The 27,047-nt window shown below is 51.2% G+C and overlaps 2 protein-coding genes across 2 annotated transcripts; one reads left to right on the forward strand and one right to left on the reverse strand.

Moving 5' to 3' along the window:
* The first annotated feature begins 43 nt into the window (after window positions 1–43).
* Window positions 44–8,093, forward strand: GRPEL1 (GrpE like 1, mitochondrial). Its single transcript, XM_058546674.1, has 4 exons — window positions 44–144; window positions 2,432–2,594; window positions 3,926–4,007; window positions 6,889–8,093. Exons 1-4 carry the CDS (start codon window positions 44–46, stop codon window positions 7,233–7,235), a joined length of 693 nt encoding a protein of 230 aa, XP_058402657.1. The 3' UTR covers window positions 7,236–8,093.
* A 1,456-nt stretch (window positions 8,094–9,549) lies between these two features.
* On the reverse strand, window positions 9,550–26,610 carry TADA2B (transcriptional adaptor 2B). Its single transcript, XM_058546673.1, has 2 exons — window positions 26,326–26,610; window positions 9,550–13,095 (listed from the first exon to the last, which is right to left on the reverse strand). Exons 1-2 carry the CDS (start codon window positions 26,593–26,595, stop codon window positions 12,103–12,105), a joined length of 1,263 nt encoding a protein of 420 aa, XP_058402656.1. The 5' UTR covers window positions 26,596–26,610; the 3' UTR covers window positions 9,550–12,102.
* Between the last annotated feature and the right edge of the window lie 437 nt (window positions 26,611–27,047).

A 27,047-nucleotide genomic window follows, 5' to 3' on the forward strand; every position in this document is an offset into this window, starting at 1 on the left:
GCCGTGGCCTGTGGCCCCAGGGGGCGGGCAGCGGCCTCTGCGCATGCCCGGTGCGTGCGCAGGGCCGGCGGCGGCGGCAGTCATGGCGGCTCGGTGCGTGAGACTGGCGCGGCGCAGCCTCCCGGCCTTCGCGTTGTCTCTGAGGTAAGGGCGCGGTCCTCGGTGCCGCCCTGCCGGGCCCGCCGTCTCCCGCTCCGACTCGGCGAGGCCGCCCCGCAGGGCTGCCCTGCGGCGGGGCCGGGGTGCGGGGGACCGAGGCCGCGCGGTCCGGCGGCGCGGGACCAGGTGTGGGCCATGGGCGCGCGCACAGCCTCGTGGAGCCGAGACGCCCGCCGGCGGCGCTCGGGCCTTCCCACTCGGCCCCGAGCTCCGCCGCCGCCGTGTCCGGAGTCAGAGTCAGAAGGGCGCGGGGCCCGTCGGGCCGTGGGGAGAGGGGGTTAGTCGGCGCGGCGCCTCCACTGCCAGGGCGCAGGGGTCACCCCTCTTCTTGTCTGTCGGCTCCTCAGTCAGGTTGGGAAGTACTTAGCATATTCTCTGTTGGAGGAACTGCCCGGAACCGAGGGAGTTGTTGGAGAAGGCGCTCCGGGCCGAGCGGGAGCTGGTCTTTTCCTCGAGGAGCTCGCTCGTCACGTGGATGGGGACCAGGCGGGGAAGCGGGGGTTAGGGTGTGATCGCCCGCCTAACAAATGATGTACAACGAAGTAGGGGAGCAGAGCAGGGAACCCCCGGGATACCTGAGAAATAGGGCTTTTTGCTCAAGTAATTTGTGGTTTTGTATCTGGAATTAATTTCCAGAAAAGTGATCACCAAGTCAGCGTTAATTTCTCTCTCTGAGAACTGGTTTTGCGCAAAGAGGCTCAAGTAGGGGAGGCAAGAGAGCTGAACTGTAGTCGTAGCTCTTAGAGTAACCAAGCTCTTTGAGACTCGGTTTCCCTCTCCGTCAAACAAGCAGGGCCCTGGCCCGGCCCTGTTGCATCCCTGAGGACACTTGTGCTGCTGCGCGACCCTCTGTTGGCTGTGCTTCAGGAAGGGGTCTGCGGGGCTGACCTGCAGAAAGGCTGTGACTGACGCACCCAGAGGTCGGGACAACCAGGAAATAAGACAGGCTTCATAACAGCACACTGTTTTTAGATAATTAGCTTCTTTAAATCACAAAAATAAAAACACAATAAAAAGATTATTGCTCTCCACCCCCTCAGTATCAGACTAGTGGATTCTCCATTCCTCCCTACAGGCGTAAGACCCCTACACATACAGGGGGTTTCTGGTTTGTGTTTACAAAAATGGGGTCATGTTTTGTGTATTTCTTACTGCACAATACACCCATAGTGTATCCAAGAGATGACAATTAAACACGTTCTTTTTGGTAGCTGCATAATATTCCAGATTATGGAAGCGACAGTTTATTCAACCATTTCCTTACTGCTGAGCATTGTGTTTCCAGCTTGTCACTACAGTGCTGCTGTAAACATCCTTGTACATATACTCTTGTGTACTGAGAGCTTTTCTGTTCATTGAGGCAGTGTTCTTTCTTTCTTTTTTTGGGAAGAAAATTGCATGTTGTTTATTTTCAGATTGGACAATAACAGTTAAGAAGAGCTCCACTGATCCTGGTGAAGAAATGTGGGTTTAAGACTATTCTGTCATTCATTAATGGCTTTGTGACCTTGGGCTTATCACTTAACCTTTTCACATAGGGATCTGATTGGATATATCTTCAGTCATTTCCAGTATTAGTTTTGGACCTCTTGGTATTTCCCCTGGACATACCCCCATGTTTCCTACCTCTATGCCTTTGTCCAGGCAGTTCCCTCTTCCAGAAGTGGGTCTGTCTTGTCCACTCCCGACTCCTCATGTGTAACTCTTACCTATCCTTCCAAGCCCCTCTGCACAAAGCCTTTCGTGGTCTTCCATTTCCCCAAAGCTAGAAATCTTCTCCTACTCGGAGCCTCCCAAAGCAGATGGTTCCTTTTTTATCACTTTTAAACCCAAAATTATAGTTCTCTGTGTATAGATATCTTTTTTTGCATGACAGTAAGTACCCTGTGGGTGAGATCTCTGCCCCATCCATCATTGTAATCAGCATCAGCACTGGGCCTCACCTCTAATAGTAGCTACTCCATAAATGTGTGGTGGGGTCTGGATGAGCATATCTCAGAAGGAGGTGTTTAGAATGGACAGAAGAGGAGGTTAGTAGTGTGGCCTTGGTACACTGACATTAGTTTAGGCATGTATTGCAGAATATTTTTAATAAATAGCTTCTATACATCATATACAATTTCCCTTTATTAAACTAAGATAAATTGTTTCTCCCCCACAAGCCAATAGCAAATAGTTTTAAATTATCTCAAATTGCTGATATCATATAGCTGACTTTAACACGTGAAAGAAAAACATAGTCTTGATTTCTCGCGTGTGGACTTTTCTTCAGGCCCTCTCCTCGGCTATTGTGCACAGTTACTAAACAAAAGAACAATGGCCAGAACTTGGAAGAGGACGTGGCTCACAGTGAACAGAAGACAGAACCTCCCTCTACAGAGAAGATACTCCTGGAAGAAAAAGCCAAGTTGGAGGAGCAGCTGAAGGAGACGATGGTAAGGGCGCATAGGCTCCTATGGGGAGACGCGGGCTGCTGAACGCCATGTTCTTTGGAGGACGTCTGTCCAGCCTCCGTGTTTTATTGACAACAGAGACCGAAGCCGGAGGAGTTCAGTCATTTGTCCAAGGACTACGGTTGTGTCCTATAGCAAGTTACTGCTGAAGAAGGGACTAGAACCCAAATCCTGTGTGGCTCGGGTTCTGTCGTGAGAATCATCTTTACATGCTACATAGATTGTATTGAATTAACACTTAAAATGGTCTTTACAAATGAGGAATACTCAGTGTGGCTGTTTAAGCTGGGAAAGACAGGGGTTGGGGGCAGGGGTGTGGTTATGTGATGCTTTTGTGGGGAGGTAGGAGCTTATGAACTAGTTAGTGGTGTGGATTATTACCCCTGTGAAAAAGCATAGGTGGTACAAATCAACTTCTTTAAGGACTTAAGAATGATATCATCAAACACTCTGTCCTGGCACTGTTCCAACCTCTTTATATATATTAATCCTCACAACAACCCAGTGAGTCAACTGTTAATATCCCTGTTTACAGATAAGGAAACTGAGGCTCAGAGAGGTTAAGTAGACTTCCCAAGGTCATCTAGCCACTGAGCGGCAGAGCCAGGCTTTGAGCCTTGGAGGCCTTGCTCTCAGCCACCGCACTGCACTCGCCTGAAGGAGGATGGAGTGTAGAGGCCTCTGTGGAGTCATTTAGTACGTGTCAAAAATAGAAATGCTCAGGAGATGAGTGTGATTACAGGAAAAGTAGTGTGAGAAATGAGGAAGATACCAGAATTCAGATGAGTATTACACAATAAATGTTTGAACTGAGCCACATCTGGGCAACGTTAAAAAGACCAAAGGGGTTTTATCTCTTCGGTGGGATAGAGGCCTAAACCATCCACCCAGGCTCGTTGCTCTAAATGTTCTCAAGGTGTAGGAGCCAAGGTGCGTCAGCCCCTGCCTAGGGTTCTAGGGTTCCCTTAGTTGGGAATTTTGCTGAGGAAGTGAATGGTCCTTCCATGAGGGGCGATGAGACCATCAGAACCACGAGAAAGTAGAAATTTTTCTTGTCCTTTCCATAGCTATCTACTTGAGTAAGAATGGCCTTGGGGGCTATATAAATACATGATTCCTTGACATCTTATTCCCCATGCGTTGGAAATAGTGACATAGTTGTAACTTATTTCTGCTTATTAAGCTGCACTGTCTGATTCCAAAATAATAGATGTTACTTGTATTTTGACTTGGAGTTTGTTATATCAGATTTGCTTTCCTATGAAGTTTGTTCTGTACTTTATTGTGTAAATTTCTTTTTTTTCTTTTTTTAGGAAAAATATAAGCGAGCTTTGGCAGATACTGAGAACTTGCGGCAGAGAAGCCAAAAATTGGTGGAGGAGGCAAAATTATATGGTAACTTGAAACGTTATATGATATTGATCCTGAAAAATATGGGGCAAGGAAGGTGGGGGTGGGGTGCGTATGCGATTATCAAGCAGCAGAATCAAGCAGGTTGGGGAGTGGGGAGTCTGCTGGTTGATTCCTCCAGTTGTTAAGATGGGTCAGCAGTACAGTTGCCTGTAAGGGGCAGACGGTGGCTCTGTGACTGGCATTCAGGCTCGTCAGCGTGATTCCCTCAGGAAGGAGCGTGTTTACTGCTCCTCCACATGAAGGGCCTCTGCATGAAGCTGTGAGCCTCCCGATAATGCTAGCAGGTCAGCCTCTGCTGTTCGTTTTCCTTAGCCATGCCAGCAGTAACATTGATGTTACTTAAGATCTCCTCACATGCTGTCTGCATTGTCACCTTTGGATATTGTCACTGTGCTTCCCACTTACAGTTGAGATCATTGAGGCTTAAATGACTTGTCTCTCATCACAAAGCTGGTAGGTAATGGACCGGCACTGAGGCCAGTGCTCCTGACTCCACATCTGTTTGTGGTGGTTATTAAACAGAAGGCTACCATCTGAGTACTCACGGAACTGTCAGGCAGGCGTTAGCCCCGTCTTGTAGATGAAGAGCCTCAGGCTCACAGTGAAAGCTTAAATACTTGGCACGAGGACAAAGTGGGTGTGAGGCCAAGTGGAAACCAAGATCCAGATCTTGTCATGCTGCCACATCAACACAGATAACAGATCTCTTCTGGAAACACTTTTTGTTGCTGGGTGCTGTCACCTCAGCTCCTGGATTTCTTCCTCTTTCTGGTGATGCCCTTCATTGGCTTCTTGTCTGCCTGACCTCCAAACGTCTGGGTTCTTCAGGGCTCGGGGCCAGGCCTCCCCTGTCCTCTTGCTGTGCTCCCAGATGACCTGCCCTCTCTGATGGGTCTAAAGGGCATCCATACCCATCCATACCCAGGTTCTCTTTTCAGCTCAGACATTTCTTCGGAGTTCTAGTTCCATCTGTCCTGTTGTTTACTCGGCATCTTTACCTGGATCTCTCACGGGTATTTTACACTTAATTTTCCCCTTTATTTGTGCTTCCTTTCTTCCTCATTTTAGTAAATGACACCATTACGCACCCCGGTGCTTAGGTCAGTAATCTGAAATTATCCTTTCCTCTCCCTCATCCCCACATCCCTCCCATCCAGTGAGTGGGGAGTGGCTGATCTCTTCATTCATCCACTTCCCCCTGCTGCCTCCGCTCTGGTCCACGCCAGCTTCAGCTTTTGCATCACCACTTCACACCCAGGCCCAAGTGACTTTAAAGCACAGTTTGACCAGTTACACCTTCACCCGTTCCTCTACCCCCTCTGGAACCTTCAGCTGCTGTGGGTCTGCCTCTCCCCTTTGGACTTGCCACCTTTCAGTTCCTTGAATGCTCAGTTCACAGAACCCTCCCCTGAGTCTCCAGTCTAAATGAAGTCCCTTATATATGTCTGTACAATCTTTCCTCAGCACTCATGAATGCTCCTTCATGTAAGTGTTGTGATTTGTCATTGTACTTGTCACTTGTGTGATTTTTTTTTTTTTTTTTCATTTTTTTTGTGAGGAAGATCAGCCCTGAGCTAACACCCGATGCCGGCACTCTTTTTCTGCCGAGGAAGATTGGCCCTGAGCTAACATCTGTGCCCATCTTCCTCCACTTTACGTGGGATGCCGCCACAGCATGGTGTGACAAGCAGTGCATCCGTGCACGCCCGGGATCCGAACCTGTGAACCGTGGGCCATCACAGCAGAAAACGCGCACTTAACCGCTTGCACCACCAGGCCGGCCCCGTCACTTGTGTGATTATACACTGATTATTTGATGACACACTCCACGAGGGCAGACAGTTTCCCAGTAGCCAGGACAAGCGTTAACCCCTAGTGGATGCTCACATTTCTATTGGATAGGTTAAAATTTTTATTTCCTTTTAAAGCAGCAGGGTGGAAATATTGTGAAAGGGAGTGAAGTTTTAAACAAGTGTTGCCTCTTGTGAAGTGGAGCCTTTGAAGCTTGTAAAGACTCAACGAGGTCACGTTAGTGCCCTTGGGATAGCGCCATTGCTGCCCTCTTGGGGCCTTGGCGGACACAGACACCAGTTTCAGTGCTCGTCATTCCTGACTTCCGTTCATCATCTGAAGCATTTTCTTGAAACCACAGACCGTCTTTATTTATGTAATACACTGCCTTGAATTTTGAGTGACTTTTCTAATATGTTATTTCCTCTGTTTGGATTAAGGTTAACACAGATTTAGGTTAAGGCTTGGGGTGTGTCTTGGTAACTTACCCCCACAGTGCCTGGTAATTGCTGGCATTTACCGAGTGCTTACAGTGGGCCAGGCACTCAAAGGTGTATCACCTTTCGATCCTCACAACCACGCTGTGTGTTAGGTCCTGTCGTGATCCCTGTTTTATAACTGAAGAAGCTGAGACCCAGAGAGTTTGACCAGGATCACACAGCAGTTAAGTAACAGCCAGGGATGGGGCCCCAGGCCCCGTGCTCATTAGCTCCTACCCAGCAGCTGCCTCTGCCTCGTGCGGCCGGCACTTTCCGAGGGGTAGCTGTCGTGTCCGCCAGAATGAGGGGCTCCCTCGGAGTGTGCAGTTTCTCAGTCTGGAGCAGGATTGATGGTGAGACGGTTTTGCACATTTTCAGCTGCCTGTCTTCATAGCTAATTATCTCTTGTCTAAACCCAGAAAAGGTTTTGTTGTTTTTTTTTAAATCAAGCCATTGAAATTCTAGGGCAAATGAATGATTTGAAAAGTTATCATTAAATAGCCTATGCGTGAAGTAAATAGGACTTACAATTGTGAATTGCCTTGTGCAGTTGATGTGGAATGCTAATGATGCTCTTCTTCACCTTCATTCAGGCATTCAGGGCTTCTGCAAGGACTTGTTAGAGGTTGCAGACATTTTGGAGAAGGCAACACAGTGTGTTCCAAAAGAAGAGATTAAAGATGACAACCCTCACCTGAAGAATCTCTACGAGGGGCTCGTAATGACTGAAGTCCAGATCCAGAAGGTGTTCACAAAGCACGGCTTACTCAGGCTGGATCCTCTAGGGGCCAAGTTCAACCCTTACGAACATGAGGCCTTGTTCCACACCCCGGTTGAGGGGAAAGAGCCGGGCACGGTAGCGCTAGTTAACAAAGTGGGGTACAAGCTGCACGGGCGCACCCTGAGACCTGCCCTGGTAGGGGTGGTGAAGGAAGCGTAGCTGCCTCTGAAGGGTTTCAGTGGGTTTGTTGGTAATCACTTGCTATTACTGTTAAAGGCTGGTTCATCCTTTCTCATCTATGAATATTGTGACCTTTTCCCAAACCTTGTGGGAACGCTTTAGTAATCTGTGGGATAAACAGAAAGTTAATCCAGTTGCACAACTGCGTTAATGAACTCTAAGTTGGGAGTCTGTTCATTGATTTTTAATACACGTTGAGTAGTTCCACATGCTTACAGAACAGGCCGACGGGACACTACTGGACCCTTGAGTATCATGAATAAGGCTGTATCTGCTCAAACTCTGGTGACGTCCAAGCATTTTAAATGAATAAAAGGTCTTTGGGAATCCTGCTCTTTGGCTAGCTGGCCGCACCCAGCTGCACTGTGCGTCTTCTGCATCTCACCATAGCAGGTGAGCACCTGGAATCCTTAGCCCATTACATTTCATTCAGTGAAGGAAAGGCAAGCGTTTAAACGTTTTTCATGCTAAGACAGATTTTATGATGACCGCTTCGGTGGAGAACATACGTGGGTTCATTTATAATTAGTTACTATCTAGCTGCTAGAAATGATTGACTTCTGGCTTTTGAGATGTGAAATGAGCACATGAACTTCAAGAGTCCTTATCTTGCTAATTACCAAATTTGACAAAATCATTTATTTTTGCCTTGTTCTGTTCATCTATTTGTAGAAATGTTTAAATCTATACTGGACTAGTGACTGATGACCTGACGGTATTTCCCCTAGTAAGATGGACTTTCCCAAAATCTGAGGACTGCATGCTGGGTATAATTTACATGTTAAATGTTTAAATTTTATTTAAGAGGATTAAAGCCCTCCTATGTTTATTTTCCTACTTTCTGATCACTATTTTGTGTACTTTGGTGGAGGAGATCCTTACTAAGGAAAGCATGACTTAGCTTGCCTGTTCTCTGCTCAAGTCCTGAAGCTGTGTACTTGACACGTACACGCAACACACATGAGCTTCCATACCAGAAGGGAGAGCAGCCTCCCTCTGGTGCAGTCGCAGGCTGGCCTGTGACTGGGCCTCTGCTGGGGGCAGACGTGTCCGCCTACAGACTGTGAAGGGAACCACAAACACTCAGGAGCCACAGCAAGAACACACACCATTGCAGAAGGTGGGTCTGGACTCGCCATAGGACCGTCCATTCTTCAGTTACATTAGGGAAAAGTTGAGTGATTGAGGTACCTGTTATACACAAGAGAAAAAATAACCTTTGCTTCTAAGAGGTACTTCTAGGATTGAAGGTCAGTACTGTTAAAACCATTTACGGCATTAAAAAGATGGGGCAGTCATTTATTTTGCTTCTAATTTTGAAAGATGTAGGTGCTATTGCCATAATTAAAATACCAATTTATACCATTTCAAAACCTTTTCCCCTTTTCCTTTAAGCTGCTTTAAATTATTTGGTCAAAAACATACCCCAGGACTAAAAGCAGCACAGTATATTGAGAAAATACTTGACTGGGACTTAATAGCTGTGCTTTTTATACTGTGTAGCCATGTGTACATTTCACCTCCCTGGAAATCATCTATAAAATGAAGGCTGAATAAGAAAAGCAATTTTCAAATTGATTTCTGTGAATGTGTGCAGTCCCTCCCTTTTCTGCCAGAGCTGAACTGCTGCAAGGCCCTGACTGAGAGGGGAGCTTAAATGTGGCTGTTGCTTTACATTGGTGTCACCACCAAGAGGAAAACATTACACACACACTTAACACTGGAAGTGAAAGACCTGTGAACTGCCTTCTCTTCAGGTTGTGGGTTTTGCATAACTGCAGCCTGGGTATGTTGTACACTGTAGACAGTCGATCGACCTTCGCAGCCCTTCTCCAGAAAGACACTTTTCTGGGTGTACCACTACCTTCCGGGAAGGAGGACTGGTGTGAAAGGTTTTCTGCTGAACAGAAGGCAATTTTAACTAACGGAGGAAGAACTGGTTTGACACAGAAGTGCTGAGCTAAAGTCACACACTGTTCCCCATCTTTTTTTTTTTTTTTTTTTTTTGGTGAGGATGATTGGGCCCGAGCTAACTTCTGTGCCAACCTTCCTCTTTTGTATGTGGGATGCCACCACAGCATGGCTTGAACAGTGTATAGGCCTGTGCCCAGGATCCAAACCCGGGAACCCTGGGCCACCAAAGCAGAAGGCGCAAACCTAACCACTACACCACCAGGCTGGCCCCCACCCCATCCTGTTTTTGAAAGCCGGCTCACACCACCTATATGGCTCAGAGAAGTTGTCTAAGGCTGGCGGAGCAGGTGATAAGAAGCAAGCAGTGACACTGTTCTGCTCTCAACGTGTTTAATGTGTGAAAGGAGAATAACAGTGGTGGTCAGGGTTCTCAGTTTGATACGTTCCTTGAATGTGGGCCATCCAGAGAGCATTATTTTGAATGGCTGAATTACCTAACTTTTGACACAAAGTTAAGAGTTTTAATTTTGAAAGGACCTAATTCCATGGGACTATGGTGACTAATTTATCATGAAAATTAAATGCAGAAATACAAAGGCTCTGAGCTAACAGCAGAGGTAAGAACTAATGTGACCGTAATAGCTGGAGTTGATGGGGTAAGAGGCAACCGATCATAAAATTACTTTTCCCTTGTAACAGAGTGTTAATACTTTAACATAAATTAATTATACATTCATTATGGTGTTTTAAACAGTCAAGCCTAAATAAATTCTTCATACCATCAAAAAGATATACATACTAAAACCCTGCATAAGCACAAAGGTTTTCATTTGACAGCTCTTGGCCTGAGCCACACACATTTACAGGGATCTTTTGCTTCTCAAGCTTAATGAAAGTCTGGCAATCGTTTTATATAAAAATAAGGCTAAATTTAAAACCTCACCAAACTAGGAATCTGATGTAGAAAACTGATGAATGATGATTGCATTCAGAGTAGCTGAAGCCAGCGGCTCTCAAACTGCAGCTTGCGCCCTCGTCTCCTGGAAGGCTGGTGAAAGCAGCTCCGTGGGCCCCCCCCTTGAGCTTCTGATTCAGGAGGAGCGGGTGAGGCCTGAGTGCAATTCTAGCGGGCCCCCAGGGCGTGCTGATGCTGCTGGTCCAGGAACCCCCAGTGAGAACAACTGGCTGAGCTACCTGTGGAAGCTTAGCACCATCTCCATCACTGCGCAGTGGTGGACAGCAGCGGCTCTGTCAGCCGTAGTCCTGCAGGGCCAATGTGGAGGTGGTCCCATGACTAGTACCACTGCTCACTATTTTCTATTGTCAGAGAGAAGTCCTGGGCTGAGTTAACAGGGAGCACTTCTCTGCCAGCATGCAATGTATTTTACAACTAAAGCCATGTACAATGTATTTGAAATGGTTTATTTAATGCTGAAAAATTTACCCTAGGGGACAGAAGGATGTAAAAAGAAAAGGCACCGTAATTAAGTCTTCCTTGGAAACAATGAGGTTTTTTTTCTCTTTCAAATAATTTCACTTTAATGTAACTTGAAGCCCAAACATTCTGGGAGGTGAACAGTCTTGACAGCTGTGGGGGCAGGAGCGGCAGGACTAGCTCCTGGAGGAATGGGGTGCTGGCTCTGCGGTCACTCCACCGACTCCAGAGCAGGGTCTTGGACATGAGGACCCTGAGCAGCCAGAAGACAAATGACTTCCTCAGGTTCCAGAAGGAAGGTACCGTGTACATCCATGAAACAGGGCCCCTGGAAAAACTTCTAAATTGGGCTGGGCAGAAGCCACATCTGAGTCTGGTTCTAGACAGTGACCTAGTAACCCAGCACGGCCTCGAGGCCCCTCCCTCCCGCTCTGCCAGAGCCTGCCATGGGAGCCACCTGCTCTCTCCCCGGCTGGTCTGCAGGGTGCCTCATACCACCAGAAGACAAACGCTTAGCCAGGCTGGCACAGTCAGAGTTTCAGTGAAAAAGGTACTCACAACTGTGACGAAAATCCTGGAGGAAGCTAATGCTTCCTCAGAACTCTTAGCCTTGAACTTTCGAAAACGTTCTTCCAAGTAAAATGCACTGCAAGTAATAAGAGCAGTGAGGAGCAGGCCCCGGGAAAGCTAGCTCCGAGTTCTGGCAGTCCATGCTAGTCCTCCCGTGTCCCGCTAACGTGCTTCCCCAGGGCCCACCTCAACACGACACGCCAGGGAGCCTGCCAGGGGCACTGCTCTTTCCCCAAGTGAGCCGGCGGGCCCTGCTCAGAGTGAACGTGGCAAGGGGCGGCCTCGGGATCGCGGAACTACCAGTTCAGACTCTGCTGCTGCCAACGGTGAAGGGGAAGTGGGTCTGGTCACTGTGTTCAGCACTGGATCCTTCCTCTCAAGTTCCTAAGGAAACCTCATCCTGTCCTCTGGCCTCACTGCCCTCGCTTCCCACCTGCCACGCCTGGCCCCATCTAAAGTGCCACGTGCCGGGGCTTTGTCCCCGGGGACCCTCGGCAGCTAGCCAGAGCTTGTGTCACGGGGTAAAGCTGGCAGCTGGCAGGCCCAGCAGGGAAAGTTGTTCCTTTTACCCACAGCACAACAGTTGTGTACCAAAGGGAAGAAACTCATAAAAGGAAATTATCCATTCTCATAATATTTCCAAACTGAACACATAAAGGCAAATTGTCATCTTAAAGAATTACCTTTTAGACCTCAGTTAAAATACACATATATTTGTTTCCCCCATGATCCAATATAAGATTGTTACTATTGCTTCTTTCAGAGGACCATGAAGAGAATGTATATCCTAAAACAGGGAACAAAAATTTGTTTTAAAAAGAGCAATAATGGGGAAAAAAAGCATTTCCTCTCCCCCCTCCCTCACCCCCAGTCATTTTGGCTCACAAGCTATGTTAGCATCATTCCAGCTTTCAAAGCCGCTCAGCTTCAGGAAGCATCCCTGGATATCCAGCCACTTTCTGTGAGGAAATTTAAAATCCTTTTCTTTAGGACTTTGTCCAAATAACTCGGAAGGCGACTTTTGGAGGGAATCCCTTGTCGTTTCTGGAGGTGGTCTTTGATGATGATGGTCTTCACAGTCACGTAGCGAGCGGGACTCAAATTTAAGGAGCTGCAGAGCACCTTCTCACGGTCCGACAAGAGCTCAAACCCAGGAAGGTTCTCGATGGCAGCAAACTCACTGTCTTTGCCGTCCTCCTTCCCCCTCTTGGAGCCGCCTGTGTTTTTATTCTCCTTCCTCTTCTCCCGCTTGTGCCTGGCCGCCTCGTACTCTGCCGACTCCTCCATCTTGGTGATTCCGTTCCGCCGGTACCTCTGCAATTCTCTAATTTTTGCCCGCAGCATCTTCTCTTTGTGCATGTTTTCAAACAAGTCATCGAACTCCTTGCAGGACATGAACTGGTAGAGCGGCCTCAGCTTCAGCCGCAGCTCCTTCTCCTCCTTGGTGATCTTGCGCTTGGCCGTCTTCTCCTTCTCCTTCTTGTCCCTGCCCAGAAAGGCGGGCACCAGGTTGTAGTCGCGGGCGATGTTCTTCCGCCGCTGCCTCTCCTTGAGCTTCCGCACGTACATGTCCACGTGGGCCCGCTTCAGCTCAATCTCCACGTCGTCGTCGTCGTAGTTCACCGAGAGCCCGCTGATGAGCGTCTCGGCATCCTGGTCATACTCGATCTCATAGTCGTCCCGCAGCGGCATGTAGCCCAGCTGCTGCTGCTCAGCCACCGAGATGTCTAGGGGAGGCAAGGGGGTAGTGAGGCTGGGAGAGAGGGGGCCTCCACTGGGGCATGTGTGGTCTGTCACCCGATTGGGGATGGTGTCAGGGATGCAGGCTTTCCCCAGGTTTCCGTGGATGTACATGCTTACATAATGCTCCATCACTTCCTGGGGAGTCCGGGAAGCTCCAACGTGAGCAGCCATATCTTCCTACAACGACAACGGGCAGAAGTTATTTCCAAAGTCAGAGTGTCAGACTCAGGGTTCAGGCAAGTTTCCTTGATATTTTCATGAAGGTTTACATGGACTACTTCCTATAGACATCATTACCCCCCCTCTCAAGACACTCAATGGTATGTTCTCTTGGGCTGGGCTTATCACCTGGATGTCAATGCTAGAAGGAACCTTCAGTGATTCTGTACATGAGAAAGTGAAGATCCAGAGAGGGGCAGACTTGCCCGGGGTCATGGCATGAGTTGGTGGCACAGCTGAGGCCAGAACCAATGTCTGAGATCTGGACTTTGTTCTCCTCGTCCCTTAAATAGGACGAGCAGAGCCCATCTGGTATTGGCCATTTTGCACCACCGCAAACCTGGCACTCTCGGGGGCAGCTGTCTGTCTGCATGTAACAGGACACAGGTGCACAGGGCCGCAGAGCACAGTCCACCCTCTTCATTCACAGACTAGACAGCAGACTCATCCCAAGTTCATGGCCCAGGTCTCCCGTCTACAGGAGGGACCCCTTTCTACCATGCTGCCTGCCTCCCGGAACAGAAAGGGCTGAGGCTCTGTCTTTGATGCTTCCCCCACCCCGGGAGGGTCAGCTTGTCCCTCTTCTAGGTGGCAGTGCAGACGACTAGCTAAGCGCCTTTTAAAGGGTTGGGGGCCTTCATTTACATGAGCAGCCATATCTTCCTACAACGACAGCTAGCTGAAAATCGGCCACGGGCTGTAAGCGCTCACTCCTACAAGGTAACATGAACACAAGGATTATTAATGGGAGGAAATTGTACAACTCCCTCAATCCTTTCCTTCTGCCAAGAGGCCTCTTCCTTCAAGTCAACCGCTAAAGCCACTTCAGAAAGTAATGCCCGAAATGCGCACTCATTCACCCAGCAGCCACTCAGCACCCCCACCCCCAGCCTCCACTCGCCCCTTCATTCTGCTCCCACGTCTCGGGCAGCTGCCAGGGCACAACACAAGCTGTCTTCCGCCCCAGCAACGCTCACCTCCTGCCAGATCGGAATGCTCTCTGCACCCCCAAAGGCCAAACTGGAACCCAAGAAACCAGCCAAGCCATTCGGACTAATAACAAACTGGGCACCAAGGGGAAGAAAGTATTCATGGAGCAGTGACCAGACCCTACATGCTGGGCCTCATCTTGGGGCACACCGAGCCGGCGGGCACGCTTCCCATGAGCTGCTGGAGTGCTGAGGGCGGGGCTTAAAGGCCCGAGACCAAAGAAGGCAATACTGGGACCTAAATGCAAGGCCTCTTTCTGAGAATCATAGAGAGAAAAGGGAAGATTAGACCTAACACTAGATTCTGGTCTTATAGGGATGAGATGTTCATATGATTTCTTCTTTAAAAAACTGCTAGGAGCATCAAATCTGTTCATTATATTTTCCCCGGAAGCATCTGGTCCAAAAAAACCCAAAACAAAACCAAGTCACGACCATCCCCAGCATCAACTGCCACTCTGGGTGACCCAGGCTGGCCACTTTGCACCTCTGAGAACTCGGGTCCCTACCAGGAAAGGAGACAGGAGTCAGCCCCACCCGCCTCACATTTGCTCTGAGCACCATCAGGAGAATGGACGTGCAAAGGCTTTTCACACTGGGGTGGGCTCTGTCTAAGTCAGAGACCCAACAGAAGTCCCCACGGAGCGGCCGGGGAGGGCTGGGGAGCAGTGACCTCCTCCACCCACCCCACCTTGGGACCAGGAAGCCCCCAGCGAGCTATGCTGCAAAAAACACCGTCTCTGACGTGGCCCTTTCAGGAGGAAAGGACATGCTCACAGGTGTCTAGAGTGGAAATGCCCCGCCCGTGCCTCGTCTGAGCTTCCAGCACCGGGCGGGCAGCCAGAGGCACAGTGAGCCCTGCCCAACGGCTTCTGCAACCCTCACCACTGCTTCTGTCCAAAGCTGCGGCCACTACAGAGTCAGAGTCAAGTTTCTGGGGCGCCTCCCAGGCGCGGGAGCTGGGCTGCCCCTTTCCCAGAGGCTGGGAGGGGCTAGGTAGCAAATCCACGGCTGCATGGTTAGGAATTCGGCCCCCAGGCCTTGGCCCCATCCCTGGTCCAGTGAGAAGACCTTCAGTGAGAGGCCCGCCTGGCGAGCGTGCAGGGAGCGCCAGCTGCCCTCCCAACAAAGGTCTGCTGTTCACCAGGAACCTCAGCAATCTGCCTTCTGCAAGTCATCAGCCACTCAGTGCACCACGTTTTAGAGAAAATTTAAATCCTGAAAGGATTGTAATAAAGTTGTATCTGATCAAACTGAGATTTATTTGCTTGTTTGTATTTTTTATTTATTTCCATCAGTTTCAACACTCTGGGAGCAGAGGATGGAGGCAGTAGGGAAGCCTCGGAGCAGTGGGCCAGCGCAGGGGAGGCCCGGCTCAGCGCAGACACCGCCGTCCTCCCCTGCCAAGTGCTCCACAGGCCACACGCTGGCCCACTCTCAGGGCCAGGCAGGCAGGTCTGCCAGCTGTGGGCACTGCACTGACACCTCACTTGTCCAGGTCCTCTTCAGGTAACAAAGGGGCATTCTGGCTCTCAGAAGGACCCGGGTTACAGGTATTTATGAAGCCAAAAATCAGAGGAGCCTTGCCACCAGGAGCCCAAGAATCCCCATCATCAATCAACCCTAGCCACTGCCTGAGCACAGCTGAAAGGCCATCACTAGAAGAGCCACTGGCCATCAGCTCCTGCTGAAAGAGAATCGTCCCTCAGGAGCCACCACATTAGTTTAATGATCAGTGAGAAAGCCCAGTAAAAGACACAAGACCCTAACTTCCAAGGACTTTGAAATGGAGAGTGAGGGTCACAATGCAGCGGGTCTAAATGACAGCAATGACACAGCTCTGATTCTAACAAGAATCCAGAGGGCAGACAGGTTCAGTGAAGCTAAATTATAGTAAGGAACACATTCAAAAAGATGATTAAAAACAGCCACAGCTACTATACTCCTCCCACATGCCGGCATTCTGCCCATCGCATTCTAAATGTTTTCTCCAATCTTCATGTCAGTGGTCACACAAGACTTGCCTACCTCCTGCCAGTGAGAGAAGTGTCCTGTCATCTCATTACAGCATCACATATGATAGCAGCAGAGTGACTGGGAGGGCAGTTCTTTCCCTCGTATGTTCAAGGTCAAAGTTTTTGCTTAATCCAGATGGATGGGTGGATGGACAAATGGATGGATGAATGAACAGAAGTTTGGATGGATGGATCAACAGATGGATGGACAGAAGGATAGACAGACAGGTGGACAGATGGATGGACAGAAGGATGGATGGATGAGTGGACAGAAGGTTAGATGGATGGATGAACAGATGGATGGATGGACAGACAGGCGGATGGACAGACAGACAGATGGATGGACAGAAGGAAGGATGGGTGGGTGGGTGGGCAGATGGATGGATGGATGGATGGGCCAGCAGGCAGAAGCAACAGAAGGAGATTTGGGGGAATGAAATTTGGAGAGAAAGTTCAACTCAAGTACAACTAAAATTAAACAAGGAACACAAGTGTAAACTGAAGTTGGGTTTCCCCCCACCACAGCACACAGTAACATATGGATCAACAGCCCAAAGTCTACAGAAACAGAATTTCAGGTTTTTTCTTCCTTTATGCTTACATAAAAACAAAACAAAACAACAAAACTCCCGTCTTTGGAAAAACAGAAGGAGAGATAGGTATGCTGCTTTCTTAAAGTCTTTCGAAAAATAAAGGAAAACGTGCCTTTAAGACACTGAACTGGGCCTGTGAGGTCTACTTTCCCAGATCACAGACTCAGGCCAGGCTGCTGTCTCTCCAGGAAAGGAAGTGAGCATGCCAGTGAGTAATGCCTCCACTGGCTTCTCTGGCTGCTCTAGTCTCCTTCTGGCCTTTCCATAGCTTACTCTTGCCGGCCTCCAGCACCTGAGCAGGGAAAGGAAGAGAACAGTCCAGAGAAACTGTCGGCAGTGTGGGTCAGCCAGCTCCTGCCAGTGGGGCTCGCTCAGGTTTCTCTCCTCCACTCACTAGCTTGCACACTCCTGCTGGGCTGCTCTGTCGACTCACTCTCCAGACAAACACAAACCCGACGGGGTCACTCCCGAGTATGACAAACTTTTAGAGGATCCCATCAGCAAATCCACTGCCTCTCAGACAGGGCTGGCCCATGATCAAGGGTGAAATTTAAAAACATAAGGACAATGTAGGGGTTCTCCTTTAAGCTAAACTTTTCCATTTAAAGGCTCGTCCTTCATTCCAAGATTATGTCCTTCCTATCCGGGGAGTACTAAGATAACCTTTCTTTTTGTGAAATGGTGATAGATTATTAATTGGATCTTTCAACATTTTAATATCCTTACATGGCAAACTTGGAGTTAGCAACTCTGTGTTAGCTTTCAAAATATTTTCTTTCAATATGACTCGTCTACGGAATCTAACTCAGGGTCAGCCAAACTCAGTGTGCTTTTCAAGGCCTCTTCAGATCTGTCCTCGGCCCAGCCAGACACCATACGCCTGCTGGAAATGCCCCTTTCTCTATGTGCTCGGGCTCTGGGGCCAGGCCTCGGAGCTGCAATCCTGGCTCCACCCCTTATGAGCTGTGTAACTTGGATAAACTCCTTCAGCTCTCTGTGCTCAGTCTCCTCATCGGGATTATGGAGTAGTGACACTGCCTAGCTCACAGGACGGTGAGGAGGAGGAAACAAGGCGACGCAGGTGGAGTGCTCGGCCTGGTGCCAGGCACGGTTTGCACCCCATCGACGTCGGCCATTACGACCACTACGAAGCTGGGAGCCTCACTTCCACAACTTGTATTTATCCCTCAAGACCCAGAACATGTCCTCCAGGAAGCCTGAGATGATCCCCAGACCTAGGTTCAGATTCTGGCTCAATTACTGACTTACTTTCAACTTCTGCTTCCTGATCTGTAATCGCTCCTCTTAAAAAGGTAAAACCCCTCCTCTTTGTCAGGATAAAATAAAAATTTAAATCATCACCATAATAACAGTTAACACATAAGTGCTTTTACATGTATCATCTCATTTAATCCTCCTAGCAACCCCCACAAGGTAGTACGCTTATTACTACCCACACTTGACAGATGAGGAGAATAAACTTTAGGCTAAGCTGCCCCTGAGGGCACAAGGCCAGGAAACGCAGAGCCATCTCACTCCAGTGCGCACGGCCTGTCACCACACTGCCTCTCGAGGTGCAATGATGCAGCGCACACAGAAAGGAGTTCTCTGCCATCAAAGCTTCCTGATCCTTTAAACAGCAAGGCAAAGCCAGAACACGGGGCTTCCACTCTCCTTTCTAAGACCGACCACATTACAGAAGTGTGGCCACGTCTCTCCCTCAGTTGGCTTAAACTCTAACCTCCAGATACATGTGAGGGGCACTGTGGTGCCTACTTCTTTCCTGTGCAGAGAATTAACTAAAGTCTTTGCGTACAAACCAGTACCTTTACCAGAATTACTACTATCTCTAGCTTCACAGAGCATCCTTCCTGTGCAGGTTGGTGGTTTTGCTTTGGAGCATTCTGAATGCCACTGCAATCATCCTGTCACATCCTTTCTCAACCAGCTGCATCTGGATTGTGAAGCACAAGGCTGGCTGAGGTCTGGAGGCCAGGTTTTATCCCCAAGTGCTCTGGAGCCAGGCTTGGGGGTGGGAGCAGGTGCGGCGTCTCCCAAGGGAGCCTCGGCTCCAGCTTCCTTTTGGTTCAAGGGAAGAAGCTTCAAAGGGGCAGAAACAACCAAAAAGCCCACCATCTGAACCTGCAGCTCCCAGGGGAGCTGGGTCTAAGGGCAGGGCCACCTCTCGAGGTGCAATGATGCAGTGCACACAGAAAGGCCTCTCCTGAGGAGAGACCACAGGAGCAGCTGGGGACACAGCAGCAGCACCTGAGGCAGCAGAAGGGGAGCAGAGGCCTGCACAGGGTGAGGAGAGAACAAAGAATCCAAGGGACGTGCTGTGTCCTAAAAGACAAGAACGGACAGTTCTGGCCTGAAGGAAGGAACGAGGTAAGAGCCACAGGGGTCAGGGGCGTCTCGGGTCCTGGGCAGCCTGCACCTCGGCAGAAGAGGAAACAGGTGGCAGGGCGACTGAAAGGCCATCAGCCTCAGAGCCCCTAAAAGGTGCGCTCTGTGGCTGGCTTCACAGCATTTGTTTAAGAGGGCTCAGGTGATGTCTGTCGAGAGAACACGCCAGGGTACTGGCTTGTCTCATGAGTTCCACGACAAATGCCAGCTGGGCTCAATCTCATCTAACCTGTCACTGGCCACCTCGCGAGCTCACTGTGAGGAGTAAGTGAGAGACGTGTGAGCAGGAGACCCGGGAGGGGTCCTCACCTGCCCCCCAGTGTACACAGCCTCCCAGGGGATGGTGCTGTGACAGACCCGACATCTCTCTCGGTCGCTCCTTACACTGTCTCCAATACACTAAACACGGGCTTTGGATACGGGTTCCCCCAGCCTAACAGATCTACCCTCTGCTTCCCCTGCCCTCGGCCTCTTGTCCTGCATTGCTGTCATGTCCCACAGCCCTCACGCCAACACTACCACCTCGAGTGCCTCCTCAGACACTGGCCTACAAGACCCACGGGGCCCAGGCTTCCCAGCTATCTGTCTCCCAGAGGGGCCCTCCCAGCAGCTGGAGGCAGGCCAGTGCAGAGGCCAGTGCAGGCTTCAGACAGCCCACCTGGGCCGGAACCCCAGCTCGGTCACATGGACACATTCACACGGTCACAGGGACCCTGGACACATTCATTCCCTCTTCCAGCCTCCTTCTGTCACCTTTAAAGTAAAGAGAACAGCCTGCCTGCCTTGCAGGGGCTGGGAGGACTCTGAACACCTGCTGGCCCTGGGCCATCCCCCCCATCCACACCCTCCGGACCCTGCCTTCTGCCTTCCCTGTTCACAGCCCATTCAACAGCCAAACCCTTTTCTGCAGACACACTGGTTGTCCATCAGTGCCACCTCTGTCACCAGAAGGCAGTGACTAACACTGGTTTTTCACCTGTCCTTCCAGGTCATCAGCCATTCCAGGGACCCTCTTTCCCTTGGCCACTGTTCCTGTTCGTTGGGTTTGTTTAGATGGAGTTCTGTGAGCCTCAGGTCTCAGTTCCCCATCCTCCTCTGTAAACTCACTCAGAGAATTCACCACTCCACACATTGTGACTGGCCCTCAAAGCGACGAACGCCTTTCAGGTCAAACAAGACAACCAGTAAAAGAGCTTTAAAAAGCGGCACACCTGGCTGTGGAAAACAGCACAGTGGGTCCTCAAAAAATGAAACAGAATTATCATATGATCCAGCAATTCCACCTCTAGGTATTTACCCAAAAGAACTGAGAGCAGGGACTCCAAGAGACACTTGTACACCTGTGTTCACTGCGGCCTTATTCACAATAGCCAGAGGTGGAAGCAACACAAGTGTCCATCAGCGGGTGGATGGATAAACAAAACGTGGTCTATCTGATAAACAATGGAGTATCATTCAGCCTTAACAAGGAAGGAAATCCTGTCACACGCCACAACGCCACAACACGGACGAACCTTGAGGACATTACACTAACTGAAATAAGCCAGTCACGAAAAGACAAACATTGTGTAATTCCACTTATAGGAGGGCCCTAGAGTAATCAAATTCATAGAGACAGAGAGTAGAATAGCAGTTTCCAGAGGCTGGGGCAGAGGGAATGGGGACTTGTTTAATGAGGACAGAGTTTCTGTTTGGGAAGACGAAAAAGTTCTGGAAATGTATGGTGGTGATGGTTGCAGTACAATGTGAATGTGCTTAATGCTACTGAACTGTACACTTAAAAATAGTTAAAATGGTAAATTTGATGTTACATATATTTTACCACACTAAAAATAAAAAAACTTTTTAGAGTGGCAGGCCCTACTCTACATGAGCAGTTCTTAAAGTGGGGTCCCTGGGCCAGAAGCATCAGCATCACCTGGGAAGTTGTTAGAAATGCAAATTCTCATGCCTCACCCCAGACCTACTGACTCAGAAACCGGGGTGGAGGGGGGCATGATCTGTTTGAACAAGCCCTCCAGGGTGTTCTGATCTAAAGTTTGAGAACCACCGCTCTGCATAACCCCATTAATGCTAGCTGGTTTCTCCAACTAGGCTTTTCCCTCCTCCTCCCCATCCTTAATGGCAATTCCGAAAAACCCCACTGTCAGGATGCTCACAGGATGGACTTATCCTGTCCCACCAACACACAGAAGATACTTCTGCCTTGGTGAGAAGGTGATGGTTCTCACGGTTCCCAAACGCAGCTCCATGGACCCGCTGCATCAGAACTCCCTGAGAATCTTCTGTAAATACTATTTCCAGACCTCACCCATAGAGATGCCACTTCAGGGGGTCTAGGGCGGTCCCTGGGAATCCTCGGGTGATCCTGCCATGCAGTCAGTGAGCCAATGAAATAGATGGTTCTCGGCATGGAGTCAGAAGACCTGGCTCCAATCCCAGCTCTGCCGCGGTCCTTCATCACCCACAGCTGTCTCCTCGTTTGTAAATGAGGAGGGATAGGGGGCAAGCGGAGGACTGAGAGTGGATGTCACAGTGCCCACCCAGCTTGGGGCCCGGCGCTCAGCGACCGCTCAGTCAGAATCAGCTTCAGAATCCCAGTTCTCCCCTCACGGCCTGGTGCTCGAGGCTTTTCAATGGTCACTCCACACAACCTTACCTACCTGTCCCCAACCCAAATCCTCCACTGTAGGCAAGCTGGCTTTTGCCTGGTTCCTGAACACAACAGACTCCTAGAAGGCGAAAAACCTCCCTATCCACACTATCCTCCCACCTGGAAAGCCTTCTCTTCTCCTTTCCACCAAAGGAGATCCTGCGTCCCCGTAATCATACAACACTGCACAAGGTCACACAGCTGTCTCACCTCCATCCATGTCTTCACCACAAACCACATGCTGGGGGATATTCTGTGCCTCTAACACGGGCTGACATATAATAGGCTTGGACGAATGGATGGATCAATGAACGAATGCACAATGCAATGATTATCTACCCATCTGGTATTAGCCAGCCTTTTGTTTTTTATTATTATTATTTTTTTTTGTGAGGAAGACTAGCCCTGAGCTAACATCCGATACCAATCCTCCTCTTTTTTGCTGAGGAAGACTGGTCCTGGGCTAACATCCGTGCCCGTCTTCCTCCACTTTATATGGGACGCCGCCACAGCATGGCTTAACAAGCGGTGCGTCGGTGCGTGCCTGGGATCCAAACCGGCGAACCCCTGGCCGCCGCAGCAGAGCACGCACACTTAACCGCTTGCACCACCGGGCCGGCCCCTAGCCAGCCTTTTGGATGTCCATCATCTACAAAAGTAAAACTCTACTCATGGCATCCACCTGCCTGCAATAATTGGCCTGAACATACGTACACATGCACAAGGCCCTGAGCAGCCCACAGAGAACGTACGTATATTCCTAATTTGACATCTACCTTCAAAGCTAACTTGAACCTTCCTTCCCCCTGCATCGTCCTGACCACCATCTGCAAAGGAGCTTTGGCCATCCTCAAACTGTTCAAGTCCTCTGGCAACCAATCAACGAACCTAAGGCCCATCTACCACAGTCTCTAATCATCATAAAATATTTCACCTTTGTGTTTACGACTGTGTCTGTGCTCCAGCAGGATCTGTATCCTCTCTGAACCTGTGCAGCACCCACCACAAAACCAGCTGCCTCGAGGCTCTCAATAGCCGTGGTGATGTGACTCTGTGGGTCACTGTCAGCCTGCCAACACTACCCTGGCCTCGTCTTCACAGGCGTCTCCCCACCCATCCTCTCTGCCACTCGTCATCAAACACGTGGGCATGCAGTGTTAGAGCCTGGCCACAGTGCTTGTCCCCAAACCCTCCAGGCCTTACTGTTAGCATCCCTCAGCCATGTCCATTCCCGTCGGTCCCTGTGCCTGAGCCCCAGGATAAAATGTGAGCAAATGGCCCCACACTTCAGCAACAGCCCCCAGGGCTCCTGAAATCAGCCCATCCCCATGGACTCCACACAAAGCAGTACAACCCCAAGTCACAGGTCACACGTGCCATCTGAGAAATTAGAATGAACAGTCTCACCTTCCACTACAGCACTGTCCCGATGCGCACACTGCCCTTCTCTAAACTCCACATCCAGCCCGTGAAACCTGGTTCCTGCGTGTACCCGCTCACCTTCCTGCTTCCCCAGCCCACACACTAACCTCCCGCTGAACCAGTCAGGACTCCACTCCTCTGAAAAGCCCTTCCAGTCCAGCCACACCTTCAGATGCACCAGTAAGCTCCCAGGCTCCGACCCATAGTAGTTAATGCTCTTAACACGGAGAAGTTAAGGCACTGACTTCGGAATCAGACAGGCCTGCACCTAAACCCTGGTTTTAGGACGTGAAAAGCCGGGGCATCCTGGACAAGTATTTTAAATTCTCAGAGTCGCTGTTCTTCAACTGTAAACTAAGAACCCATCCCACAGGCTGCTGCGAAGAGCACGAGACATGTACGGAAAGAGTCTTGTCCAAAACAGGCGCATGCTAAATACGGCATACGCAGGACATGCCGCTCATGTGCACGTATCTGGAAATCTGCTCAGAAGGGAACCACACATCTCAGAGCTGCAGAAGAGCCTCCGACGAAGCACAGTGAAGCTCAGCGGGTAGAGCAGCTGGCCCAAGAGAGCACAGCTAGAGAGATACTGGAAGCCCCTCCTCAGAGTGTGGCCCGTGGGTGGCAGCCTGGCAGCTCCCCAGGCGCGGTCAGCATGCAGAATCTAGGCCTCTCCCTGAACCCACCACTGGCTCAGCAAGGAGATGGCCCCACGGCACCCAGGCCCAAGCCCCTCCTCCTCCGGCTTTGTCTCTCACAACAGCTGAGACGTGCTGCCTGCTTTGAGTAGGAATCTGCATTTTAACAAGCTCCCCAGGTGATTTGTGTGCACAGGAAAGTCGGAAAAATACTGCTTTAGAGAACGTCCCCTTCCAGCCCCATGCTTCCTCCAACACACTATAAATGTTTTAGTCCCCAGGCTTGCTTTTCGTGTATTTTCCATGGTACTGCAGGGAAGGCAGTGTAGACAGTACAGCTAGGAGTACAGACTCGGAAGTCAAACTATTTAGTTCAAAACCTGCTGCCAGGGGCTGCTGGGAAGACTTCACGAGAAAGGCAGCAGGAGCTCAGCACAGTGCCTGGCACACAGCAAGGCTCTCGGTCCACGTCGGCTATTTGTAGCTGCTACGGTAGACATAAGCGCTGTCAGAATGGAGCGGGGGAGGGAAGTCTCTCTGGGGCGCTGATATGTAAGTAGAGAGCCCAGTCACGAGCCATGATTTGGGGGGAGAGCACTCGAGCAGAAGAGATGAAAGATGCTCAAGGGGGCAGCAGCTGCGACCCCCTCGGTCTGGAGACACCTTAAGGCCCTGCAGGCCGTGGAGTTTAATCTAAGGAGACCTGGAAGCCCCTGAAGGCGGCTCTGATGGGACGCGTCTTCCAAGATCACTCTGATTACGGTGTCTGGAATGGGCAATGGGACATAAGAACGAGCCAGCAAGACCAGCTGGGAGGCTCCAAAAACGGTCAAAACAAGAGATAAACATCAGCCTGGACTAAGGTTGTGAGAAGCGGTAAGATTCTGGAAATATGTGGAAGAAAGGGCTGCTGCTGACCTGGGCCTGGAAGGACCTGAGGATGGCTCTTGGTGCAGCCGGAGTAGCTGAGTGAGGTGATGCGAGGTCCGGGTATGCGAGGTCCGGGTCGAGGTATCCGTGAGACACGCAGTGAGGAGGCAGGTAGCGGTCTGACACTGACAGCTGCAGCTTAGGGAAGAGCTGCGGGCTCAGGACCAAGCGATCACAACACTTTAAGCCCCTTACAGACAAGGATGAAGCCTCGCTTTCCTTCAGAGTCCTTCAGCATCGTATAATGTGCACAGAGCAGACGCTCAATACACATCCACAAACGGCATTTCAGGACAAAGTGAGATGGAGGGTTCTGGAGGGTGGTGATCACAATGCTGGTGCTAGGTGAGCACTGGTAGAGCTGTGTCTCTAAGGAGCTGGGAGAATAAAGATTCCAGGGCTGCAGAACGGGTACTGGTCCCTGAAGACTGGCTCACTTTATGGAAAGGAGAGCAAAAGGAAATAAAGGCAGGAGGGGTTTGGGAACAGGAACGAGGGGAGAAGTGAGGAATGTCTTCCACCAGCAAGCCCAGCAGGGAGGGAGTACTGCTGGAGAAGTGGCAGCAAGATGACATACTGGTCCAGGGAAGTAGGGGACCATCAGGTGGAAGGGTCTGGAAAGATTAAGGAGCTGGGGTCTTGTCTCTTCTCCCCACTTTTCGTAACGCCTGGAGGTGCCACGTATCTCCGGCAGTCATGGACCAGGATACAGCCCGATTTTCCCTTTCTAACGCAGAGTGGAGAGAGCGCTCTCAGAGACCACCTAGACAAGAGCACCCCGTTTCTCTCTCCAGGTGCCCAGCACACTACCTGCTTTGGTAAAGGAATTCCATCCAGTGCTCACCTTTCTTCTCAGATAAACATCTACAGAAACCTGACAGATGGACAGAGGAAACCCAGGACAGATGGCTCCTCCTCCACGCTCCTCTGCTGGGTACTGACTGAGCAGGCCTCATACAGTCAATGTCCTGAGTGTTGTGGGGACCCAGGGATAAACGAGGGGACACAGGGCACATGCACAGACAACCCCACAGAGCTAGCGGGCCCGAGTACAAAGTAAGCGCATCAGAGACGGTGGGAGAAGCCGCAGGGCGTGTGTGAGGCTGGTCTGGCCTTCACCACCGCTGTTGTCCAGGCAAAACCAACTCCTCGCTCAGCGCTCTGGGTCAAGCTTGCTGACTTGCCTATGTCCACCAACTCCTACTCAGGTAAGGCCGTGGGTCTTGCCCGAAGCCCTCGCTCAGCAACCACCAATTTAAGATACTCCTTAGGGTTAGGAAAATAGCTCTGCTGTCAGAAGGCCACAGTCCAAAGCCCCGCTTTGCCACTTCCTGGCTGTGTGACCTTGGGCATGCTGCTCACCCTCTCTGCGCTGGGGTTTCCCGTGCACACACCGGGCGTGCTACCCGTCCCTGCGCCACCTGCCCTCCGCGCTGTGCCCGAGCGCGCAGGTGCAGGTCGCGTCTGCATTAACCCGGGGGGGACGAAGCCCCCGCGCGTCCCGCGCAGAGCGCCGCCCGGTCCGCCGCGGCCGCTCACCCAGTTTCCGAAGCCGAACTGCTCGATGGCGTCCAGCAGCAGCTGCTCCTCGCGGCTGGTCCAGCCGCCCTCGGCCTCGGGCCCCCACAGCGTGAAGCGCCCGCCGTCCACCAGCTGGTAGCCGTGGTAGCGGCGGTGGTGGCCGATCTCGGCGCCGGCCGAGAAGCACTCGGGGCACAGCTCGATGTCCTGGCACTCGGTGCAGCGGAAGCGCAGCGGGCTCACCTCGGCCAGGCAGTACACGCAGTACTTCTTACCGAGCTCCGCCATCTTCCCCCGCCCGCCGCCCGGGCCCGCCGCCGCCGCCGCCGCCGCCGCCGCTGCGCCCGCCGCCGTCAGCGCGCCGCCGCCCGGGCCCGCCGCCGCGCTCGAGCGACCGCCGCCCGCCGCCGCCGCGGCCGCCGCCACCGCGCCGCCCCGCCCAGGCGCCGCCGGAGCCGGCCAGCCCGGCCGCGTCCCGCCTCAGCACGCAGGCGCCCTCGGGCCCGGCCCGGCCGCCGCCGCCGCCGCCGTCGCCCCGCCGCATCGCGCAGGCGCCCCGCGCGCGCCACCGCGCGGGGACCCGGCCCGCCGCTCTGCGCCTGCGCGCCTTTCGCGCCTGCCGCCCGCGCGGCCAGCGCCGCCTGGAGGCCCCGCCCCGGACTCGGCGCTGGGAAACGGGCGAGGCGCGAGCGAGGCGGGCGCGCCACGCCCCTCGCGGCGCGAGCCTTCGCCCTCTTCCA

Source organism: Diceros bicornis, chromosome 8 (genome assembly GCF_020826845.1).
Source record: "Diceros bicornis minor isolate mBicDic1 chromosome 8, mDicBic1.mat.cur, whole genome shotgun sequence".
Taxonomy (NCBI): domain Eukaryota; kingdom Metazoa; phylum Chordata; class Mammalia; order Perissodactyla; family Rhinocerotidae; genus Diceros; species Diceros bicornis.

Bases quoted from the DNA above. Each gene is read 5' to 3' on its own strand.
- GRPEL1 (XM_058546674.1), top strand. From the start codon at position 44: ATGCCCGGTGCGTGCGCAGGGCCGGCGGCGGCGGCAGTCATGGCGGCT. The intron at 145-2,431 runs GTAAGGGCGCGG...ACTTTTCTTCAG, and splicing joins GCCTTCGCGTTGTCTCTGAG to GCCCTCTCCTCGGCTATTGT. The intron at 4,008-6,888 runs GTAACTTGAAAC...ACCTTCATTCAG, and splicing joins GGAGGAGGCAAAATTATATG to GCATTCAGGGCTTCTGCAAG.
- TADA2B (XM_058546673.1), bottom strand. From the start codon at position 26,595: ATGGCGGAGCTCGGTAAGAAGTACTGCGTGTACTGCCTGGCCGAGGTG. The intron at 13,096-26,325 runs GTGAGCGGCCGC...TTGTCGTTGTAG, and splicing joins AGTTCGGCTTCGGAAACTGG to GAAGATATGGCTGCTCACGT.